The 25,954-nt window shown below is 41.4% G+C and overlaps 2 protein-coding genes across 2 annotated transcripts; one reads left to right on the top strand and one right to left on the bottom strand.

Moving 5' to 3' along the window:
- The first annotated feature begins 979 nt into the window (after positions 1-979).
- LOC124139727 (PDF receptor-like) lies at positions 980-5,997 on the top strand. Its single transcript, XM_046507023.2, has 2 exons — positions 980-1,113; positions 3,087-5,997. The coding sequence occupies exon 2, from the start codon at positions 3,404-3,406 to the stop codon at positions 4,562-4,564; it is 1,161 nt and encodes a 386-aa protein (XP_046362979.1). The 5' UTR covers positions 980-1,113; positions 3,087-3,403; the 3' UTR covers positions 4,565-5,997.
- A 13,774-nt stretch (positions 5,998-19,771) lies between these two features.
- Positions 19,772-24,662, bottom strand: LOC124139726 (PDF receptor-like). The gene is made up of 2 exons (XM_046507022.2): positions 24,557-24,662; positions 19,772-22,285 (listed from the first exon to the last, which is right to left on the bottom strand). Exon 2 carries the CDS (start codon positions 22,060-22,062, stop codon positions 20,803-20,805), a length of 1,260 nt encoding a protein of 419 aa, XP_046362978.2. The 5' UTR covers positions 22,063-22,285; positions 24,557-24,662; the 3' UTR covers positions 19,772-20,802.
- Between the last annotated feature and the right edge of the window lie 1,292 nt (positions 24,663-25,954).

The raw sequence follows: 25,954 nt of genomic DNA, 5'->3' as shown, positions 1-25,954 counted from the left end.
ATATTACCAATCACAGCAGGGCACCAGTGGAATACAACATGACCATTACAGATATAACCAATCACAGCAGGGCACCGATAACCTATCACAGCAGGGCACCAGGGGTGTCCCAAGAGCCGTACAGATACAACCAATCACAGCAGGGCACCAGGGGTGTCCCAAGAGCGTACAGATACAACCAATCACAGCAGGGCACCAGGGGTGTCCCAAGAGCGTACAGATACAACCAATCACAGCAGGGCACCAGGGGTGTCCCAAGAGCCGTACAGATACAACCAATCACAGCCGGGCACCAGGGATGAAACACGAGCAGTACAAATGCAACCAGAAGCAAAGTTAACCAATTATCTCAACCATGACCGAATCTATGATGCATCACTGCACAGCATCTGGCATCGCCTTAAACAACACTGGCAGTTTCACTCTCTCAGGTCAAATCACCGTTACTGAACACTTCACATTGACAACGACATAATTTTAACATAATCATATCAACGATAGGCTTAATAAAAATATTTTCAAACTGTGTATTATAATTTACCGGTCATTTAAAACTAGTAATTTATCCATGGCAGTGAAAGAAATATGGAAATTTTCTATAAGGGGTAGAGGAAATATTTTTAAGGCTTTTCAAAGGCAACAGAATATATATGTCCTTTGTACACGTTTGTACTGTACTGGGCATAGTTCAGCATACTGGGTTATCGTTAAGTAATATTTGTGTTTGAACATTACATCTGTTCTGTTAATGGCACCCCTGTAGAGATGGCGTTGCTGTATTATTCTAATAGATGTAATCAGGCCCGCCACTCAATACGCTTCAATCAATTTACGACCTTCGGAGTAATCCAGGAGTAATTTCAGCTCTGTTATACATCACCAACAAATTTGACTGTTTATACAGATAGCGTGAACTCTGTAAATCGCGTCGAGCCCCGAAAGAGTATATCCGCCTCATGCTTCCAGCTGACCTATCATGTTCATATAGTTATGGCTAATTAGATGTTGATTTACAAAAGCGTGGTTAATTAACGTGTTAATTGTGAAATGCCACAATGTCATGTGGAACTTTGGACCAGCCTTGAAGTCCACTCTCTCCGCAACAATCTGTCGGTGAGTACTTTATTTGATCCTTTTTGTTCGATAATCTACAATTGTAATGAATTCGGTTTTTTATACGTAAAGTCAAGAAAGCCAAGGTTAAATGTTTTCCTTGAACCACATCTATATTACATTCTGCTATGTATCACAAGTTGGCAGGGCTATTTTTCTTTAACAAAAGCATTTACTTCACAAAATGAACGTGTTAAAAATGCTGCTTAACTCCCATCCTCATTTTTTCCTAGTTTTTGACAACAATTGAAACTTTTCATGATACACCATCAGATTGTGGTTACAGACGTTTGCTCTATTGGCGGTGTGCCTCACATTCATATACCATCGAGAATCTTGCATGCGTGAACAACATGTTACTCCAAGTTATTTTTCTTGGATTTCCTCCATAAAAAGAACGTGGTAACTTTTTGTCTTGTTCGTGCCTTAAGAATTTGTTTTTAAACACGAGAAAAAAATTAGCACTACCAACCAGTTAACAGTATGTTATCCAGATCTAATTGATGAGGACATATTTTGGCCGTCTCAATTTTTCAGCGACCAATTTGTGACGATGTTGGAGTGGCAGGCACACTTACATCCTATCCCTGGCACGGTAGATCGTCTCATGGCTCGTTTGTGCTGCTCAGTTTATAGCTTTAAAACAAAATCAACGGTTAAACAATTTTGAAATAAACATTCAGACTCAGATACATCTTGATATAATCCAAAGAGTCCATGACAATAGAGTACTGACCACAACATGTATTTCAGTGGAACACAAGAGGTGATACATTATTGTAATTGCTCTGTCAGCGGTCGACATTCCCGTAGACAAAGAGCACTTAGTGAGATATCTTGTCACTATATATGTAATGATAACGTCAAACATCGGGGATAAATGCGATTGGTGTGGAAAATTACGAGCACTGCTGTTCACCCCGCATAAACAGGAAATACTCATTTGTCAAATAAAGACGGTTCATTCAAACACCATTATCTACTAGAACGTTGCCACAATGGTCTTCTTATGATAGAAATTATGTTATTGTCGTAACGTTTCGCATAAATATATAGTTAAAATATTGTTTGTACCAATAACTATATTAGCTATACAGTATCAAATCTAACAACCATTTTTTATCAACCTTGAATGCATATGAACAAATGATCAAAGAAATACATGCATGCACAAATTGTGTCCAAATATTCCGCCGTTCCTTTAGATATTCAGATAGCGATATAGCCACCTTCCTCCGGGCAGCTGTATAAACGATCCCTATGTGCAGTATGTTGTTTTATAAGATATACAATCTTTTCAAAACAATCGGATCTTTCATGTACACCCCACATCCCCTGTCTGTAGATTAGCACGATAAGAGGGCAGTGGAGAGTGACGCGTGGATGCTGGTCAAGGTAACACATGTACCCCGGGGTTCTATGTCCACCCACACGTGTGCGACTTGAAGGGGGTGAGTTGGTCGGGGTAGGGGCGGGGTTATATTCAACAAACACAATCCATTCCAGTTAGGTCATAAATAAAACAACCAGTTTTGATAAGAAATGCTTAGAAAAGAAAATGACAAATTGCATCGATACACTGACACCTGTTTTCAATGTTTCATTTGTCTGTTTGACAGCTGATACGCTCCATATTACTGTCGTTCTAGAACTGGTCTGGTCTTCATCTGACCACACTGCTCGCTGAGGAAACGGTATTTCTTATCCCTACTAAAGAGAGTTAATCTGTTCGTCCCAAGAGAACGGATCTGTAATGTATTTTTAACAGGAGAGGTCACTGTTCGGAGCTTGACATCCTTGTTATAAACTGATAGAGATTGGAACAGACCCGCAGTGTGCAGACGTGCGAACTCCTCACAGCGTTAGAGGATTTAAAGATAATACAGGAAGCGGCTGACACTTGGGGAAAACTCTTTTGTGACTTAAAGGTGTTTACAGATACTATATGTAATAAGTGCTTATTTTCTTTTCAGCATGGTAACTGCTCCATCGGAACACGCCACATACAGTTTTACATACGGACGTCGCTTCTTCCACTTTAATGAAGATTAATTGACAGCGGATGCACATGTGATTCCGGCAAAGGCAAAGTGAAAGTGTATGTGTTTTCAGTCAAGGAAAAGTTTAATAAGTGATCTAGTTGAGTGGACCATTATCTGGGACAGTTCAACTTTCCATCACTGCTGTAATTAATAATAGTTGAACTCAAAAAAGGATCTGTCTCGCGAAAGAAACACTGTGTCGCAAACTTGAAGATTATTTGTTTCTATTTGAAGTTAATGTTCGAAACATGGAAGGAATGAACAAAAGAATTTCTGATGGACTCAAAAAAGCCACGGAGGAATGTCTAAAGAGCATCAAGCACCTGTACCCCAAGAGTTTCTGCAATGCGTCATTCGATGGCTACATCTGTTGGCCACCTACTTTACCGGGGATGACCATTAGTCGACCTTGCCCTTCCGTGGACGGTTTCACGTCAACTGGTCAAGCCTACAAGAGGTGTAACAGGAACGGCACATGGTATAGTCCACCGGGAAACGAACTCTCGGTCTGGACTAATTACACCACCTGCGTCATGCCCGACGAGCAAGAGGAGACAACTCCTTACATCCCTACCGCGGCTGTACAGGAAGTCAGTATAGATGTCACCGTGCTTACTAACGACCTCCTCTTCTACTTCCTCAACTGCATCGCCGCCCTCGCCCTCATCATCGCCATCATCATATTCGGATGTTGTATCAAGAAATGGTCTCTACGCTATCAGATTCTCATCCCGCTCTTCCTATCAGCTCTGCTGATCTCCCTTGTGTCCTTGACCTTCAACGTGATGCAGTATGTTGACGACCCGACACAAAGCGACCGTAGCTTATCAGAAAACCCAACCTCTTGCATTACAATAACCTATCTTAGAAGATTCTCGGAACTTGCCACCTACTCTTGGTTGATGGTTCTCGGAATAAATTACATGATCTGGCTAAGAAAATGCAACCTCAATAGGGGCCGTCTCCTTCTTTCCTTCTTTTTAGGATTCGGACTTCCGGTAATGCTAGCATCCGCCTGGGTCGTGGCCGTCACCTTCTTCCTTCGTAGCAACCTGGCGTGCGTGCTGTACTATCAGCTAGACACAACCCACTGGATCACAGATGCACCGAAGTTCCTCATCATCGCCATTGCTCTGCTCATGTTCTTCTTGTGTATGTGGTGGGCAACTTGTCGTCCTCTTGTGGCCTATGAGTGTACTGAGATCCGTCTAGTGTTGCAGAGTGTGTGGAAGGTGGTGTTGCTGCTGCTGCTTCTTGCGGCGGCGGAAGTCTACCTTACCCTGTGCGCATATGGTATCGTGGAGTCGGTCTCTATCGCAGAGACCATTGTGAAGGGAATTCGGCCTCTTCTCATCGCTGTAATGCTGTGTTTCCTGGATACGGAGACGTGGTGCTGCTGTTATTACTAGAAGGACTGTCACCGGGGAACATTCACATTGGAGTGCTAATGTGGATTTCCGAAACTGGTTTGACGTTCTTATGTGCATTCAAAAAACAGATCGTATAGAAAACTGTGACTATAAGCCTTCTAGTTTTCAATATGATAAAACCACTTCAACATTCTATCGTAGCCGGATCATATGTAAGTTTTGTTATTAATTATGGTGTGAGAATACATGCTTATTGTGCCCTACATCTATTATGTCCACATACCATTCCCGTGCTCGTGGGTTTTACCAAAGTTGTAAACGCCGAAGACCTGCATCATTTTGGTCGTTCCTCCAACAACTACCTGACACGCCAGGATATAACTGAGATATTATTCAAAGCGGTGTAAAACTCAGTCCTGAATACGTGCTGTCAGGAAATGAACACGTTAGGAAAGCAGATGTTATGGCTGATAATCCATTAATTGAATGTCGGGTTGATTTTTTTTTAAGAACGGCTTCACCCATCGTGTTAATCTGAAGCGTAGGAGATCTCAGGTTAAAAGGAAACTATGATGGTCGGTGTCATGAAAAGTGTACGTTGCAACAACATCGTGGGGAACCGGTCTGTCAGCAATTGTACCTCATAATAACATACCCGGTGCATCATCTATCGTTCATTAGACTACCCGGTGGCTGTACATGTAATTGTAATTGTGGATGGGGGCACTGGAGGTGTGGGAACCTAAATTCACCGCTCCTGTTTCAATATTTGATAGTGATTAACATGGACATGCTTATGATATGGTCGGAATCGTACAGTCGACTCTGGTTTTTAGTAGATATGTCTTGTGATTAGGGAAATGTTTTTTGTTGTTTTTGTTTTCATTATGCAGATTAACTGAGTGTAGGGCCCCACCTCTCACCCATTATCTCCGACACAAGCGCTCACTCTCACAGACACGGTGTAGCCTGTCTCCTCCTGCCAGTTTCAGCTATATTATCGTGACGGGTGGTGTACGTTGGACGGGTCCGATGACAACTTCTTTTATAGAGATGTAATCACGCTGGCTTTTATTAACTACAATGACATCCCCTGTTGGTGCTGCACTGACTGGCTTCACCTGGGCCCACATTGTGTCTTGTATCTGATCACCCATCCAACATGGCACTTACCTCGTCAGTTTTAATAACAACCACTCAAACGGTTGTATCTTTGAAGCAAATGTATTAAAAGTGGAAAGACCTCTGCTTCATTGGTATGTCTGAGCTTATTAAGCCCTTATCAGCTTCTTCTTTTTTCCTTTTAGACTGCAAAATTATAGATTATGATGAAATGCTATAGCTGATAGGGTGAGTGAGTTGGGTTAAAGCCGCTTTGAACAGTACTCCAGTTATATCACGGCGTGTCAGCTTCATGTAGGAGGAAAGCCCGTAGAGATTCAGGTCTCAGACGTTTACCACTTCGGTAAAACCCACGAGCACGGGTTTGGTGCTGACAAACCTAGAAACATGATCTGGGTGAACCGAGATTCGAACCCACAGTCATAGCTCTGCATTGCAAATTGCGGCGCCTTAGACGACTGGGTCACCCATGCCCCCTATATCTCATGAAAAGGTGCTTATTTTTTTTGGTGCTTATTTTGAAAAGAGTTTTTTAGGACATCAACCCTTACAGCATTTATTAATCTTGACAAATTTGCCTCTGCATCATGGACATAATCTGCGGGACATGAAACAAACCTAAACATGTTTAGATAACGTGTTTAGATTCTGAAGGAGAGACCTGTATCTCCCTTTGTCGCATTCATGTCTACATCGTTTGGATTATGTTAAGGTGGTGTTTAGGTTGTGAGACACTAGCTCATTTCATGTGCTTAGACCTAAATATGTCTAGATAGAACACACCAAATGTGTATTCCGTTTAGGATTTAAACATATGTCTGAATATGTTTAGATCTAAACAAAGTTTTTACAGTGTGCATGATTTAAGCACCAGGGCCCCGTTCCACAAAATGATCTTAGTGCTAACATGATCGTAACTCCCATACTTTAACATAGGCTTACAACAATCATAGCACTAAGATAGCTTTGTGGAACAGGCCCCTGAACGGACAGCTCACCCTGCGTAAAGATATTATTCATCCTCTTCCTGCCTCAACCGTATGATAGGATTATAGTGTTATGTACATGTATGTGTTGATGTACATGTATATTGCATTATATCAACTAGGGCAAGCGTAGTACTACACGTGAAAATTGCAATTACACGATGTCCATGATTCTGATTAACTTACCCCTGTGGGGATGCTGGACAGAACAGGTTCCAGGCTTGTCGTAAGAACAATGAGGATAAAGTCATCAGAATGTGGGACCTGGCTGATTGTGTGTGTCATCGTACCCCGACGGTATGGATTGCTGATCTTGTTATCAGCCACTGGTTTTAGGGCCAGTTTTTTTTTCTAAGGCTGTGATATTGCTTGAATTCCCGAGGCAAGGGAGTCAATTGTAAAAGTCTAGTTATATTGCCGAACTAGGCAGGAATTTCGTGGCTCGATCGTAGCACCACCAGTGGTTTTACGAGTTATGTCCCTTCTACGTCCATCCTATTGACCAATCAGATTCCACCTATCATATTACTTGGTAGTTTCAAACAAAATGGCGGCGCCCAGTCAAGACGATCTGACCGATAATCAAGATCTAGATTGTAATACAACGGGTCTTATCTCGCGAAAGTGCATCAAATTGCTTGAGCACCTTGATTAAAAACATGAGCAGATGTGGAAAATATCTGTCCACGCCGTTGACGGAACACATGCTTTTCAAATCCTGCAATCGACCGAAATCTGGATGGCGATTTACGAACCGGATGTCGATTTCCTTACGCGATTTTGATTGGACTTTGCACAGACTCGTTAGTCCAGCCAAAACACAACTCCGAAATTCCAGCCTAGTTCGGCCAGTGTGGAAACTGGACTGTTATAGTCAATTAACTCCCTTGCCTCGTGAAGATGGCGTCAAACAGCCTTCACTCTCTAAAACTCCGCGACAGGAGTACCCACATTTTCTTGTATTGATGTATATATTTACTTACGAAAGAGGCCATTCATCACATTATTGTTTACCACCGTGTGGGGAGTTTATCATGTTTTAACGGCGTTGGTTCAGCGCCATGTAACAGCGTCCACTGCCAGTATATATGTATACGTATTTTTGTTTTGTAAATTTGTTCCTCCTATTATGTAAACATTATGTCATGATTAGTTAACATCACTGAAGAAATATTACACGAATGTTATGGTTAATTGCACATAATTAGTGTAGAAAGTAATTATGAGGGCCTCGCCCATGTTCATGTCAAGACTGCAAAATACCATGGCCCTTTGAACAGTGTGTCCAGAGCTACAATGGAGATCTATGTTCAATTTGCAGACTCGTTAATTGTCTTAATCATGCATCTGTTGTACATAGCCTTCCGTCTGTCATAGCGTGTGATTCTCCAACATATATCCTCTGCCGTGGTGATGGTATAGTACCGCTAAAAACTTGTATAACCTTTCCAGCTCAACCAGTCGTTATAAAATATATACGGCTGGATATATTTCATTAGGGAGCGTCCATTCGATTTGAATGTTGTATGAGGAAGGTCGAGGTGGAACTCGGTAGGGGGAGGGGGGTGTGGGAGGGGGGTGGGGGTGCAATATATTTCCCAACTGGTTCCAACCTACCAGTTATTTACTGAGCATCATCAAACAAACAATTCATTTTCACTATTAACCCCACAACGTTTACTTTTTGGTAATTTTCCACAATACAAACTGTTCATTATGTGACACCAAAGTGTTCAATTTGTGCATATTAATTCTGTACCAACTATTCATTTAAAAAAAATTCTTTCAACCCCAATAAATATCAAATGGATGCTCCCTTAGCCTTTCATGCTGACCTAGACTGGTACAAGTCTTTAAGGCAATGATTATTACTTTAAACGTAATTTCTAGATTATGTTGATAATAAGAACAAGTTGTCCCTATAAGAGACTGGGGTGTCCACATATCTAGAATTACTACACAATAATAGAAAAAAATATTAGAAAACTGCTTATAAAGTCTTCAATAATTTGGCAAGTCTAGATTTCTTCAGTTTTAGAAATTCTCTGGGTTTCAATTAGGACTGCGGTATGTACATCTGCTAAGCTGTCTCTGAGGCCCGAGCAAGCGTCTAAAGTAATGAAGCTTGTTCTATAAGAACAATAACGTCTAGGATGTGCGCATGTTTCCCCATGCAAGGGTTACGTCGATTAGAAGTGATATATTGTTTTGGCACCGTGTAAAGTCACAAGTTCTCATTCATTCCAGGAATAAATAGTTTTTAACCTGCATATCGTGTTTCCTTTTTGTTTCGCTGTTTCGAACATGGAACTGCTGTCAGGTCGATGCGTTTTTCAATTGCATGAATAAATAATACATATCTAGACAAGCAGACATACAACCACACCACATCATTGTATGCAGGGCGTATCATTACAGCCGTCATGGAAAGTTGAAATGTTATAGGACATGTTGATGTGACTAACAAGCCCTTTTTGTTAAATTGCTTGCTTTTTGACATCATAACTTAATGTTTTCGTTACATAAAGTCCTTCATCCCATGAATTGCTCACCATATGTTAGCACTGCTCGGCCGAGCAGACAACCAGCTTGCATTACAGAAACATGACCAGTTCTCAGTCACGTGGATAGTTTCAAAACAATTTCTAAGGTATTCCACGTCCCTTCACTGTGGCGGTTATATCCAGCCGTAGTTTAACATTGATACCTCACTCAGACACAGTACACTAACTCCGAGCCGACCAGTCCTTATTTTACCCCCTTAATTCCGGGTGCCAGACAGGGTGTCGGCAAGTACCGTTAAGGCAAATCTAGGATTCGAACCCACGATCACAGGTTCCTGGCACGCCTAAGGGAAGTAACTCTGCGCAGCGAATTGCCGCGCCTTAAGCTGGGCCGCCCATACCACTTTTCCCTATTGGGCAAATATCACATACAATGAATTGTCATCAGCTCCACCGCCAGGAGCAGCAACGTCACTACTTGGAATGAAAACTGTTAATGATAGACTTGTTAATGATGATTATCCTCATCATTATACATTACCATGTTTCAAACACACGGTGCCCTATATACCGCCATCATGTCGTGCACATATTACACTTGACATTTACTTAAGTTGTAATTGCCCGTTGTAATCGACGCTTTTCCACCCCAATTAGCCCAAGACGTGGTCTGTGGTACGGCCGTCAACAATAGATTTGATGTTGGCCACATAAGCTGATCTGCCTACTAATTACTCATATGGTTTATGTGTAGTAATTATTACATGTGATAAGGTTTATAAGGTTGGTGCATAATACGTTAAGTACATAGATTTGGTTAATAATGTTATTTGAAGATGACAATCAGAACAATGGTTTAGAGTTCCAAGATTATAAAAAAACCTCGCACTGATAAAACTGAAGTAAGCTCTGATTTAATTTTCTTAGCACAGCTACACACGTAAAGAGTGAGTGAGTTAAAATTTAACGTCGGATCGGCATTATTCCAGACATAAAGTGACTCACACACGTAAAGAGTGGCGGGAGGAGTTAGTCCAGTGATGAAAGCTTTCGCTCGTAATATTTGAAACCCATGTTCGATTCCCCGCAAAGGTTTCCATCGTCATGAATTTGTTGGAATTGTGCTTAAAGCGGCATAAAATCTACGCCCACAACAGTTGAATGCGCATAATACTTGGTAATGAAGATAAGCCGTTTGCAACCCGCGAATGATTTTGCTTAAGCCAAATGCGAAAACTTAGACATTTTCCCATAAGATTGACGAAGAATGCAATGTAATTGTGCGTGCGTGCGTGCGTGCGTTTGTGTGTGTGTGTGTGTGTGTGTGTGTGTGTGTGTGTGTGTGTGTGTGTGTGTGCGTGTGCGCGTGTGTTTGTGTGTGCCTGTGTGCCTGTGTGTTCTGTGTTACACAGCGATATGAGGAGAAGTATCGTGTTCATGCTACATACAGCTGCATTAGAGATGGGACCCAGCGTTACCGATTGGTCCCCCATTGCGTGTCAAAAGAGGCGGATAAATTTTACAGGTTCGGTGACATGCGTGGGATATGCTCATAAGACCGTCTAAACTAACGTATTGTCAATGAAATCTTTTGTTATACAAAATATTTTTCTCCTTCAAATATAAATTTCCATGATGTTTATTTCAGGTGAAATAGACCCAGCTAGATTTGCTTTTTTATAACCTGAATTGGTTTTGGTTTCATCAAATACATTTATTTCACAGTTCAGGACTTATGGCGGCCATGATAATATAGATCGAAAATTACTTGGGTGCACGGGTGGTCCAAGGCGCCGCAAATCGCTGTGCAGAGTCTTCGAGTCGCTGTTGGCCACGATTACACATGTAACGCCGTGATATAACTGGAATGCTCTTAAAGGCAGCGTTCAACCCAACTCACTCAACTCATTCGAATATTGCTGACTGCATCGTAACAATCAAACAGAGAAATAGGCCTCAATATAGAGGCCATTATTGTCTTACTTTATAAACAGCTTACACATATGGAACACAGTGTGATTGACAGTTCTTTGGTACACAATAACCAGATCAACCAATCCCACCATCATGAAGAGACTTTCTGAACTGGTTGGTTTGGTTGGTTTGTTGTTTAACGCCGCACTCTGCAATATTCCAGCTATATGACGGCGGTCTGTAAATAATCGAGTCTGGACCAGGTAATCCAGTGATTAATGTCATGAGCATCGATCCACGCAATTGGGATCGATGACATGCATCAACCAAGTCAGCGAGCCTGACCACCCGATCCCGTTAGTCACCTTTTACGACAAGCATAGTCACCTTTTACGGCAAGCATGGGTTGTTGAAGACCTATTCTACCCCGGAATCTTCACGGGTCCCTTTTGAATTGTGTTGATTGAAGAAGACACCCCGAGTCCAGACGAACTGTGGCGTCAGAAGTGAAAGGTTCCCTCTGACCCATACCTGGAACAAGTCACCGAACATACTTCCAATACTTATAAAAGCTGCACGCTGCTATGTGGATATGGCGGTATCTCTAGTTTAATGCATCGGTCTCTAGAATCTACATCTAAATTCACAGATCTGCTTCAGGGTTTATTTTATAGCCAATTAATTGACGGACATCACTTTCAGACAGCGTCCCATTTAAAACACAGAACCCCAGTTAACGAATTTCGTGGGTCAAGGAATGATGTCACCCCAGCGTCCCCGATCCGTGTTATCAAGTCCGGTTGATGAGGAGGGCTGCAGAGAAATAGTCCTTATCTGTCTTATCTGCGGGATTGGGGATGAACCTAGCCTTGATGTGACGCTGGAGTGACGGGGCTATCGGCAGCCACAACAACATGTTGTCATGACATCACGACGTGGTGTCTCTGGCATGCACGCGTGTTTATCATACATCTGAGAGCGCCATGATGATGAGAAGGGGGGTTGTTCTGCTAAACGTCGCTTCTACCTCTAACAACATTCAACTCTGATTGTTTTAATGATCAACTGATGACACGGATGGCCCGCAGCAATTCGATGTAAAGAGTTGCGTTCCTATAATGCCATGATCTGTCAAACGATTAGGATGGGTTTACCAGCTAAATCTATTCTTAGGAAAACACAATTTGAGTATTTCAGCTTTGCTTTCACCAATATTCAAAGAGACAATCAAATCTAAATTCAACTCCCTCTTCAAGGAATCTCTTCAAGATGTAAATACAACAAGAGGCACAGGAAACAAACTTAGGACATATAGGATAGTTAAAAATGAAATAAAATTAGAACCCTATCTCAGTCACTGTAAAGTAAAAAAATATCGAGTTCACTTTTCTAAACTAAGATTAAGTAACCATAAATTAAATATTGAACTTGGAAGACACACAAAGCCACCAACCCCACTACATCAGAGGCTATGCTCTACATGTTCAATCGTTGATAACGAAAAACATTACTTACTTCACTGTATTAAACACACTCGAGAAAGAAATATACTATTTGAAAAACTATCCCGACAAAATGTAAATGTAAATGTCCACAGTCATGATGACAAATCATTTCAATACATCCTGTCAAATAATGAAGCAGTCAATATCAACTGCATTTGTTTCCACATCTATAATTTCAAACAATAAATACCCCCTCATAATCAACCGTTGACATCTTATGTATAAAAATATGTAATATTGATTATTTTGTTTTTGTATGTGTCTACAGGAATGTAAATTATGTTTGTCTGTATATATGTATATATAAATCGTAATGTCTTGTCTTTTAAAATTGCATCTGTCCCGTAATGGAACGTTTCTGTAATAAATATTATCTTATCTTATCTTATCGTAGGTTCGAATCCCCGATTGGTCCCGAAAATGATCATGCGTTTGTCAGCACCATACACCTGTTCTCGTGGGATTCAACAAAGTAGTGCAACGTCCTGAACCATATTATTTCCCCTTCCGCCAAACCCTTACTGTAACGCTACAGTCATTTATAAACTCCACACTCTGCAATATTCCAGCTGTATGGCGGCAGTCTGTAAATAATCGAGTCTGGACCAGGCAATCCAGGGATTGACATAATAAGAATCGATCCATGCAATTAGGATACGATGAATTGCATCAACCAAGTCAGCCAGCCTGACCACCCGATCCCGTTAGTCGCCTCTTACGACAAGCATAGTCGCCTTTTACTACAAGCATAGTCGCCTTTTACGGCAAGCAAAGTCGCCTTTTACGGCAAGCAAGTGTTGCTGAAGACCCTTTCTGACCCGGTTCTTCGCGGCTCCATTGGTGCAGTGGTTTCTGAGAAGATGTTCACGACGGACGACAGACAGACAACGACACTTGACGAAAGGTTGGGTAATTGTTGCACATAAACTTTACACTATATACATACATACCATGGTTGATACAGGTATAGAGCTTTCTTCTTTGTGTTTTCTGCATTACATAAAATTATACCCGGGTACTGACATTAGTATAATCTATGATTATACAACTCGTTTCTGTAAGGTGTGTGTGTGAAGCCCATATCTGGTGTCCCCCGCCGTGATATTGCTGGAATATTGCTAAAAGCGGCGTAAAACCATACTCACTCACTCACTCACTCACTCACTCACTGTAAGGTGTGAGTTTTGTTATCGCCATTTGTTGTTTTTCTCTCCCTATTATACCACTTGTACATATTGCTAAAGAAGTCAAATCAAAGTGTTATAAGAAATTCGGCGAAATGACTCCGTATACAAATTGTCAGGTTGGGTGTAATCGTGAAGCTAAATAACTGCTTCCCTCCAGACATCCCCGCACACAAGACCCGCCTCGTCCTGCATTCCCACACCGTCTCAGCCGCCCGAGGGTTGTTCTCAGGGTTCATATCCCAGACCCCTCCCTAGCTAACTTCCGACTTCACACTCAGCTGGGATAAACAATGATGGTGGAACCAGTCAATCAGAACCTCCCTGTGTGACCATGTTTACATCTGCAGAAGCTACGAGTATCACCAGAGGGCGTGAGCATCGTGAAAATAGCCGAGATTTTCCGAAGGACAGAAAATAACCCAGCCCAATGTCTCTGGTGAATTTTTTTTAATTAAAGCACATTTTTCGAAAAGAGACATATCATAGATTATACACAGTGGGACAAAATTTACGAAAAAAGATTTTGATAAATTCTTAAATATCTACATTTAATAACAATACAAAATATGAAATGGCGATGAAAGAAATTGTCGATGTCAGCGCGTAATTATGTCACAACAAATTCTTGCCTCAATATCTTATGTTCAACTTTGAGTGAGACCTGAGATTGATGCTCGGTTAGATTCCATGGAACATCCCAACAACAACAACAAACACCCGGAGCTGGGTTGGGAAGTTATACCAGTGGGTGGGATTACTCCGGCGTGGAATACAGGTGGGAATTATTAGTGCCCACGTGACTAGTGTATTATATGTACTACAGTGTTACATCTCCGGCGAGTGTAAATACTTAGTGTTAGAAGCTGACCTTGCGGACTATATTACAGGGCGGAGTGGCAAGGCCCCATCACGCTTACACAATACAGCTGCACTCGGTGGCCGCGGCGTTAAAGGCACACCTCCCTTCACGTCAACTGTTTTACACTTTGCTTTGAATCAACTTGTATTTGTTTTCATCATTATTCTTAAAGGTTTTGTATTGCTTATATAACCGAAATATGAGACGGAAGCAAATATCTAGGCGCTCATCTCATCTAATACACAATAAATACGGCCACATTTGCATACGGCGTCCCTCGACTCCAACACACTTTCAACTTGAAAGGACTTGCAAATATTTTAGCTTCCATTCATCAAATTTCACAACTGCTTTGTGGTGCATCATTAACGCCTCAAATTACGCCACTGGCAGTTATTGACAGTGTATTGTTCGCGTAACAGAATACGGCAATATCTCCAGTGTATTGTTCATACGGCAATATCGCCTGTGTATTGTTTATACGGCAATATCTCTTGTGTATTGTTCACGTAACAGAATACGGCAATATTTCCTGTGTAGTGTTCACACGGCAAAATCACTTGTGGTGTATTGTTCACGTAACAGAATACGGCAATATCTCATATGTATTGTTCACGTAACAGAATACGACAATATCTCCTGTGTAGTATTCATACGGCAAAATCTCTTGTGGTGTATTGTTCGCGTAACAGAATACGGCAATATCTCCTGTGTATTGTTCATACGCGATATCTCCTGTGTATTGTTCACGTAACAGAAACGGCAATATCTCCTGTGTATTGTTCACGTAACAGAATACGGAAATATCTCCTGTGTATTGTCCACGTAACAGAATACGGCAATATCTCATGTGTATTGTTCACGTAACAGAATACGGCAATGCCTCCTGTGTATTGTCCATGTAACAGAATACTTCAATATATCATGTGTATTGTTCACGTAACAGAATACGGCAATATCTACTGTGTATTGTTCACGTAACAGAATACGGCAATATCTCCAGTGTATTGTCCACGTAACAGAATACGGCAATATCTCCTGTGTAGTGTTCACACGGCAAAATCACTTGTGGTGTATTGTTCACGTAACAGAATACGGCAATATCTCATATGTATTGTTCACGTAACAGAATACGACAATATCTCCTGTGTAGTATTCATACGGCAAAATCTCTTGTGGTGTATTGTTCGCGTAACAGAATACGGCAATATCTCCTGTGTATTGTTCATACGCGATATCTCCTGTGTATTGTTCACGTAACAGAAACGGCAATATCTCCTGTGTATTGTTCACGTAACAGAATACGGAAATATCTCCTGTGTATTGTCCACGTAACAGAATACGGCAATATCTCATGTGTATTGTTCACGTAACAGAATACGGCAATGCCTCCTGTGTATTGTCCATGTAACAGAATACTTCAATATATCATGTGTATTGTTCACGTAACAGAATACGGCAATATCTACTGTGTATTGTTCACGTAACAGAATACGGCAATATATCCAGTGTATTGTCCACGTAACAGAATACGGCAATATCTCCTGTGTATTGTCCACGTAACAGAATACGGCAATATCTCCTGTGTATTGGTCACGTAACAGAATACGGCAATATCTCCTGTGTATTGTTCACGTAACAGAATACGGCAATATCTCCTGTGTATTGTTTACGTAACAGAATACGGCAATATCTCCAGTGTATTGTCCACGTAACAGAATACGGCAATATTTCATGTGTATTGTCCACGTAACAGAATACGGCAACATCCCATGTGTATTGTTCACGTAACAGAATACGGCAATATCTCCTGTGTATTCTTCTCGTTACAGAATACGGCAACATCCCATGTGTATTGTTCACGTAACAGAATACGGCAACATCTCCTGTGTATTGTCCACGTAACAGAATACGGCAATATTTCATGTGTATTGTCCACGTAACAGAATACGGCAACATCCCATGTGTATTGTTCACGTAACAGAATACGGCAATATCTCCTGTGTATTGTCCACGTAACAGAATACGGCAATATCTCATGTGTATTGTTCACGTAACAGAATACGGCAATATCTCCTGTGTATTGTCCACGTAACAGAATACGGCAATATCTCCTGTGTATTGTCCACGTGACAGAATACGGCAATATATCATGTGTATTGTCCACGTAACAGAATACGGCAATATCTCATGTGTATTGTTCACGTAACAGAAACGGCAATATCTCATGTGTATTGTTTACGTAATAGAAACCGGCAATATCCCCTGTGTATTGTTCATACGGCAATACCTCTTGTGTGTTGTTCACGTAACAGAATACGGCAAAATATCCAGTGTATTGTCCACGTAACAGAATACGGCAATATATCATGTGTATTGTTCACGTAACAGAATACGGCAATATCTCCTGTGTATTGTTTACGTAACAGAATACGGCAATATCTCCTGTGTATTGTTCACGTAACAGAATACGGCAATATATCATGTGTATTGTCCACGTAACAGAATACGGCAACATCTCCTGTGTATTGTTCACGTAACAGAATACGGCAATATATCATGTGTATTGTCCACGTAACAGAATACGGCAACATCTCCTGTGTATTGTTCACGTAACAGAATACGGCAATATCTCATGTGTATTGTTCACGTAACAGAAACGGCAATATCTCATGTGTATTGTTTACGTAATAGAAACCGGCAATATCCCCTGTGTATTGTTCATACGGCAATACCTCTTGTGTGTTGTTCACGTAACAGAATACGGCAATATATCCAGTGTATTGTCCACGTAACAGAATACGGCAATATCTCCTGTGTATTGTTCACGTAACAGAATACGGCAATATCTCCTGTGTATTGTTTACGTAACAGAATACGGCAATATCTCCTGTGTATTGTTCACGTAACAGAATACGGCAATATATCATGTGTATTGTCCACGTAACAGAATACGGCAACATCTCATGTGTATTGTTCACGTAACAGAATACGGCAATATATCATGTGTATTGTCCACGTAACAGAATACGGCAACATCTCCTGTGTATTGTTCACGTAACAGAATACGGCAATATCTCATGTGTATTGTTCACGTATCAGAATACGGCAATATCTCATGTGTATTGTTCTCGTTACAGAATACGGCAATATCTCATGTGTATTGTTCATACGGCAATATCTCCTGTGTATTGTTCACGTAACAGAATACGGCAATATCTCCTGTGTATTGTTCACGTAACAGAATACGGCAATATCTCCTGTGTATTGTTCACGTAACAGAAACGGCAATATCTCATGTGTATTGTTCACGTATCAGAATACGGCAATATCTCCTGTGTATTGTTCTCGTTACAGAATACGGCAATATCTCATGTGTATTGTTCATACGGCAATATCTCCTGTGTATTGTTCACGTAACAGAATACGGCAATATCTCCTGTGTATTGTTCACGTAACAGAATACGGCAATATCTCATGTGTATTGTTCACGTAACAGAAACGGCAATATCTCCTGTGTATTGTTCACGTATCAGAATACGGCAATATCTCCTGTGTATTGTTCTCGTTACAGAATACGGCAATATCTCATGTGTATTGTTCATACGGCAATATCTCCTGTGTATTGTTCACGTAACAGAATACGGCAATATCTCCTGTGTATTGTTCACGTATCAGAATACGGCAATATCTCCTGTGTATTGTTCACGTAACAGAAACGGCAATATCTCATGTGTATTGTTCACGTATCAGAATACGGCAATATCTCCTGTGTATTGTGTTGTGTATTGTGCGTAGATTTATGTTCGTTAGAGTGTTCCAAGTATCATAATACAACCCATGTCATATCCATATATAGGATGCATAATCTGGGTCACTGTCATCAGTGCCATCGTGCAACTGTTTACATACAATGTTCATGTCAGTTGCCACAGTCACAATGACAGTACTTACATCTGTAGATATATAACGGATTACCTGTCACTACACGCCCACGGCGCGGTTCGTGGCTCATTTTTTCAATAACATCTGTTTACCTGGCCGTTAGTCGAGTATTAACAAATAGCCGTGAATATTGCTGGAATATTGCTGGAATATTGCTGAGTGCGGCGTATAACAACAACCGGCTCTACCGCTACAACGCCTGGTGCAGCCATCGCTATTACATATTACTATAGTGGCGACAGCACTGCGGTCGTGTGTCCACAATCATCCATCTCTCTGACCTCACAACACGAACAGTTTAATCATGCCCACTATATAACCTTCTGACTACGTGTATAAATATTCATTAGACGCCATTTCTATCAATGACTGGTCCCTGTATTCATGTAAGTTACGAGAGTTGACAGAGAGTAAGGAGCAGTCATTATTTTGTCACCAAAAATGAAACAATTATTATGTTCAGAATAACAACACTAATAGTGTTTCTTTACTTTTTGATAACGAATGCAGAGTGCGACAGAAGTACATCTCAGTGCATGACACCTTTTCCACGACATCGGACGAGAAAGTGGTATTGCTGTACAGGAAATCATTGGGCAAAGATCAGCAGTTACAGGAACCAGTCAAATTATATAACCCGTCTGGGCTCCGTCTCCTCATGAAGATAAACAGCTTTGGTCCATTGATATTCTCTTCCCAGTGAGTGGGGTTGGGTATTTACGTGAGCAATATTTCACGAAAATGTCAGCAGGGGACACCAGACATGGGCTTTATGCATGTCAATTGTACCTTTCGTTGAATTGAACCCGAGCCTTAGGCGTGACGAAGGAACGTTGCAACCACTCAGCTACCCTACTACCCCTTTAAACGATTCGCATGAATGAGCATACGTACGCTGAGCCGTGAGGGAGTGAGTGAGTGAGTAGGGTTTTACTCCAATTTCAAACAAAACCACGGCTGGCTTCACATTATATCAATGTGGGCAATCGAAGTTTGCGGCGTTCCTATTGAACTCTTTAAGCTAATCTCATCGCTCCACCCTTGATGAGGTGGAAAGCCTACAGCACACAATGGTGCAAAAATTATTCCCGGTGTTTTCAGGAATGGTCTGTGTAGGCCAGGCCCGACTCTTGGAACAAAGCGTGTTGACTCAACCAACATCCTCCTCATGACACATAGAACCATCTTTAGTGAATCTTGATTTACAACATGTAACGATAATCAGATTTTGCATTGAGCATTTAATTGAAGAAAAACACATTCTGTATATTAACCTTCCCCATGTTTTACATCAGAAATCCAATATACATATGCAGGAAGTAGAAACAGTTAAGGTAATACGTGCCGCTAGTTCTACAAGGTGTCCGTATAATGCACATTTGGTCCCGTGCCCTCGCCTCGGGTTCACAGAAGAACCGATTCTCTAATCTCAACACTAATGCCTGACATACTAGCTACGCAAGAACGTATTCCGTAAAAATCAAATATTCGATCAAGGTAGAATTTATAAAAAAGAAATATACGAAATGAAAAATATCAAAAGAAAAATTATATGAATATTGTTCCGGAGGAGTCGTTTTCACGAAACCAAACATATCAAAAAAAGATTTGACACATTTATTGTTCCAGAAGTGGTGTTTTTACCACAAAGTTGACTGATCCAGGCTTCACGTCGTCCCGTGTGTCTGTGTGTGTGTGTGTGTGGTCGTGGCTTATCAAGGGCCTTGTAAGTCACAGTTCAATTATACCGTGGTCACCTCATCACTCTGTCGCTATCAACATGGACGCGCCACAACACGCATCCTATCAGATACAAACGCTTCCCCTCATCAATTCTTCTCACGCCTCACGGATTGTAAAATATAAGTTTCTATCTTTGGAACTGAATGAGCGAGATGGTTGGGTTTGAGGATGCGTTAAGCGTAGCTCCAGACATTTTACGGCGGAGAACTCTCACACTTTGTAACCATGTGGGGATTCGAACTCGGGTTTTCAGCGCTGCCAGCGAATGTTCTATCTTAAAGGCTACCCCACCATGAAGGATGCGAACTCTCCAGAAGCACTGGTGTCGAGTTAGGCAGTTTACATCCAGGTCCGGATCCGCTTCTGGGGGGTGTTCCTGTTTGAACATGGCGTTCAAGTTCTACATCTTGATGAATGACGTTGCAAAGAATGAAAATGTTGTGGTATTGTTGCAGAGTTGGTCGTGAGCCATGCTTTCCTGTATTTTACGCGCCCAGGTACAGTGTCTGTACTCAACGATTATGTTCGCGACCTCGCTCAACCACCACAACGTTCACTTTGCGAGGCTCATTTTCGCACACACGAACTTCGTTATCAACAAAACAGAGCAATATCGCCATTATCACTCCAGGAATACTGTCCACAACAAGAGTGAAGTAATCAATCCACGAGTCGGCAGACGACACACGAATCGTCTGACCGCCATTGTTGTACACGATCACCAACAGGTAGAGATCCGCCGATGTACACAGTGTCAAAAACAGGAGACATTTGATGGTTCCCTGCTTAACAAGTCTAAATTCGAGCACGTCGTCATCAATCAGCCCCCGAAATGCTGCATACACGCAAACGATGAAAATACAGAAGGCTATCAAAACGCATGCCAGTTTAGGCGCATCCGTTATCCAGTGGGTTGCATGTGGAATTTGACCGCCTTCGCAGACGTCAGTTGAAAGGACGAACGTCACGGTTAGAGCCCACGCCGTCGCGAAGACGACAGGAATTCCGAGGCCAACTAGGTACAACACCATGACCCTTCTGCCTTTGATTATATCGCCCAGCACTGCAAACAGATAATAGACACCAAGCACTGCGATCCAAGAATAAACGGATAGCTCCGAGAATCGTGTTACCGAGTTCGCACATTTACAGACAACGGGGTGTCTCCAAACTGTCGTCTGCTGGAAGTCAGTTTCAAATCGCCAGACGATAATGTCAACCAGACTGACAACATATTTCATCATTGAGGACAAGAACATTGGAATGAATATCTTGTACCTCTGCGTTTTGGCTCGTACACAGCACCCATATAAACACACCGCCACAAACAATGTTAAGATTGACAACGATTTAAGAGTATATCCAAGAATCTCCATCGCTGTGACTCCAGCCATCTCTGAAACACCTGTGTATCTAGGCGGCAAGCCAGCCATCTCCATTGTATAGTTTATACAACCTGTGTAATCCGTCAGTCCGTCTCCGTCGCTTTCAACTCGCTTCAGGATCTTACTTTCCGTCTCAATAGTTGAACTTTTGGTAAAGCCGACCCACGTGGAAGTCGGGCCACACGTCCGGTAAGCGTACCGCCTTGAAATAAAGCCCCACAATTTAGGACAGCGTTGCCTCACAGTCATCCCAGGGAGGGTGGGGGGCCAGCACAGCACTCCATCGAAACTGGTTGGGCAAAACCTCTCCACCTCTGCCCGCGAGCCCTTCAGCGTTTTTAAACAAGCGACCAGGCGCTGATACGCCCTGGCATCACTGGTTGCCATGGTAACTTGTCAGCGCGGCACTACAAGTTGTGTATAGAGATATGGTCGCAGATATCAACACTTGTATCTCCGGGTTCACAGATTGAACTGCGGATGTTGATGAGAGAAGTATCCCGTATCAGCAAACCTGTCTCGGTTTATCTCAGCCTCCTTTAGAGTGCAGCATCTCATTCCACGGTCCAGATTGGACGCGGTAGACGCCTGTTTTTCATCTCTCAGTTCTCTGAAACAAACAGCTTTTTATGTCAACGATTTGATAATTTACAGTGCCCTCGGGTCATAAACATAGTCGCGGCCAGAAGCATTCAAAACAATCGGGGGGTTAGTTTAAACAGTTTGAAAATGAATTTCTTTATCGCCATGTGTTTCGTTTAAGACACGCAATCCTCCCCAAGTCGATGTACATTACCCAGATGTTTTGACACATGTTAATCTAACTGTGGGAGTCGGTGTCCTGAGGCCTATCGTCAACCACCTGCTGAGAAAGTACACCACGATGAACTGAAAGTACCCAATAATTTGGTTATATGAACATCGCCTTGTTGAATTCAAGTAGACGTTAATAAGACGTTACCAGGTTGTACAATTATTGGTTGACTTCATGGTAAGATATCATTTATGATTTTATACGTTATAATAATGAATATATTGCACTAAATACTTGCATTGTACATATACGCCTTCTTAGGACTGGATGCAAACAGTAAGACTATATACATAAAATAAAACAATTTATGATTTTATACGTTATAATAATGAATATATTGCACTAAATACTTGCATTGTACATATACGCCTTCTTAGGACTGGATGCAAACAGTAAGACTATATACATAAAATAAAACCATTTATGACTTTATACGTTATAATAATGAATATATTGCACTAAATAATTTCCCCGTGATGGGAACCTAGTAGAGTCGACATTTCGCATGTCGAACATGTTGTGCACTAAACATGGTGTTATATATATTTGCTATTTCAACCTGTCGTGGCCGGGACGGTGGGGTAGCCTAAAGATTAAAGCGTTTGCTCGTCACGCCGAAGACCTGGGTTCGATTTCCCACATTTCAGGTGTCCCCCGCCGTGATATTGATGGAATATTGCTAAAAGCGCACGTCGTAATTAATACATGCACAGTTTATGAAATTCAACTCTCATTCTTAGTATATAAATAAAAGAAACCATGAAATAGATTTAATCCCCTGATAGGAGAGAGCTTCAGCTCAAACGAACCTCTTCAAGCCACACATAAGGGATCATATATATTATTGATAAATGACATTAGTTTCGCCAGAGACCATATAAAAGGATATATGGACTCTGGTTTCGCAAAGATCTCAATTTGTTCAGAATCATTTCTCCTTAATTCACTGAGCTCCTCCCGTGTTGATAGACAAAGGACCTCGATAACATTATTTGGATACACTGTAACCTTTAGCTGTCGGTGGTGTATCACGACAGGCTCCCGCGCCAGCCTCCAGACTACTGTCAGTATCTGTACCCCTGTATAGAGAAGCTAGGTTCTATACACTTCTGACCGACTGGAACTCTACACAGGGAACATATTAGCCGGTTGGTTTGTTGGTTGGTTTGATCTTTTACATATTACAATATTCCAGTTATTTGACGGCGGTCTGTAAATAATCGAGTCGGGGCCAGACCATCAAGTGATTGATATCATGAGCATTAATCCACGCTATTGGGATCGATGACATGCTTCAACCAAGTCAGCGAGCCTGAACACGCGATCCCGTTAGTAGCCTTTTACGGCAAGCATAGTCGCCTTTTACGGCAAGCATGGGTTGCTGAAGACCTATTCTACCCCGGATCTTCACGTCGTTAGTGTATTGTGTACGAGTCTTTGGAAATATACTTGACTGTCACTTATTCCATCAGACACAATGATAAACGGCATAAACTGATCAGAAACTACAAGAGTATTGTTTGGCAACAAACGTTAATACCCTACCATCATAGGGGTGGGGGATTTCGGTTAGAGACAGAATATTTTGATCCGCTGTTTTAAGACATTCTGAAGAAGGAATGGAAGCTATTTCCTCCATGTACAGTGAACAAGTATTAGTTTGTCTTATTCATAAAACCTGAGGAAAAATTAGTTTTATTGAGTATGTTCAAGCATTTTTAAACAAATACTACCCCTATCACTCACACTGGGGATCAAACAATTGTTCCCTTACGAGAACACATGTCAGAAACCTGGGAATTCTGTGTTTCAAGGGCCGAGCCAGGGGTCACAACAGCGTCGTACAACAACTTTCTTTCAGAAGCAAAGCAAAGTAATAGTTTTATGTAAACCACAAAATAATCTAAAGGAATATTTATTTTAACTGATGATTTATTACACTACTTGTTATCGTAAACGAGAACCGTCAGATTCAGGGAAGGTTCAACAAGATGCTTTCATTGCGTAAGATGAAAGCAGTGTATAGCGCGGTTGTGCGCCCAGCTGTCCTCGATACGCTACCCCTACCTGCTGGAGGCGTGTGGAGATGCCCTGCTCCGCCGTATGGCAACTGAAATGAACACCAGTGCATCTCCGTAAAACAGGCATGGACAGCCGCCTGCCACTGATAGCGGTAGAATGCTGGGCAAAGATAGCCACATATCTAGTCTTTATTGAATAATTACCGGAATGATGGTCAATTAATGAGCATTAGACTCATTAGACCAGGCTTTTGGAATTGTAGCTGAACCATTGCCTGCCCTTATCGGTCCTGGGAAACAGGCGCAGGGTTTTCAACGCGTCGACCTGTGGACGTCCTCACTTAGTCTAACATTAAGTCCCAGAAATGTACTTGTGTGATTTGAAAATACATATCTACAAAATATAATCAAATATAAATGGCGCCCAGAACAATACTTAATTTCAAATGTAGTCTTGCCAAATCATTCTAGACCTGAGTCGGAATCCTTTCTTAATGTATTCTCTAGGGTCTGGAAGACAGACCAGTCCTCGTTGAACGATATTTGCTCGCTTTTTCCAATTTACGAATGTAAATGTTTTTTCATGTTTTCTGTACTTCACGCGATATTAAACAGAGACTGATTCAGGCGCTGTGATTGACGAGTTGAGTTTTATGAGCATGCAGTCACTTTCCTGATGTAATGATGAGTAACTAGGTGTTTGTGGGATGATGAAACAGGCAACGAGTTTGGAAAATACTAAATTCATTCATTATCTCAATATCTGAAGTACAGGTACATATTTCTCTCGTGTGTTTATTTGTTGCAATGGTTGTTATATTAAGTACACCTTGATATCACTTTATCGTTACTCGTAAAGAATCGAGCTGCCTGATCAGTCGCCGTCTTGTACATCACATACATACATCATACATGATGTAAATACACCCATCCATCCACCCATCCATCAACCCATCCATCCATCCACCCACCCATCCATCCATCCATCCATCCATCCATCCATACACCCATCCATCCATTCATACATACATTCATACATACATACATACATACATACATACATACATACATACATACATACATACATACATACATACATACATACATACATACGTCACATGCTGAGAGTCAGCTAGCAGTCACAAAATATACTGAGGGGCAAAAGAGACTATACCTCTCAGTTGATTTTGTCACATGTTTGATTTTGAATTGAAAATATCTTAAGATAGCGATATTATGTTAAAACATATACTGTACTGGCGCATAGTCAGCAAAATTTAAATGTTTTTAGTGTGTGTTTTTTAAGATATAACTTTATTTGTTTTTATTTAAATTGTATAATGCACAACTGCTGGTGGGTATCTTAGAAATGTTATCTTTGAAAAACAAAAAATGCACACATTTACAACATTGCAAACATGGTAGGGTTCATGTGGTTGCAAAT

Source organism: Haliotis rufescens, unplaced genomic scaffold, assembly GCF_023055435.1.
Source record: "Haliotis rufescens isolate VD_foot unplaced genomic scaffold, xgHalRufe1.0.p SCAF_1, whole genome shotgun sequence".
Lineage (NCBI taxonomy): Eukaryota > Metazoa > Mollusca > Gastropoda > Lepetellida > Haliotidae > Haliotis > Haliotis rufescens.
The sequence above is the reverse complement of the archived record's forward strand: the minus strand, read 5'-3'. Positions and strand labels throughout refer to the sequence as shown.

Bases quoted from the DNA above. Each gene is read 5' to 3' on its own strand.
- LOC124139726 (XM_046507022.2), bottom strand. From the start codon at position 22,062: ATGGCAACCAGTGATGCCAGGGCGTATCAGCGCCTGGTCGCTTGTTTA.
- LOC124139727 (XM_046507023.2), top strand. From the start codon at position 3,404: ATGGAAGGAATGAACAAAAGAATTTCTGATGGACTCAAAAAAGCCACG.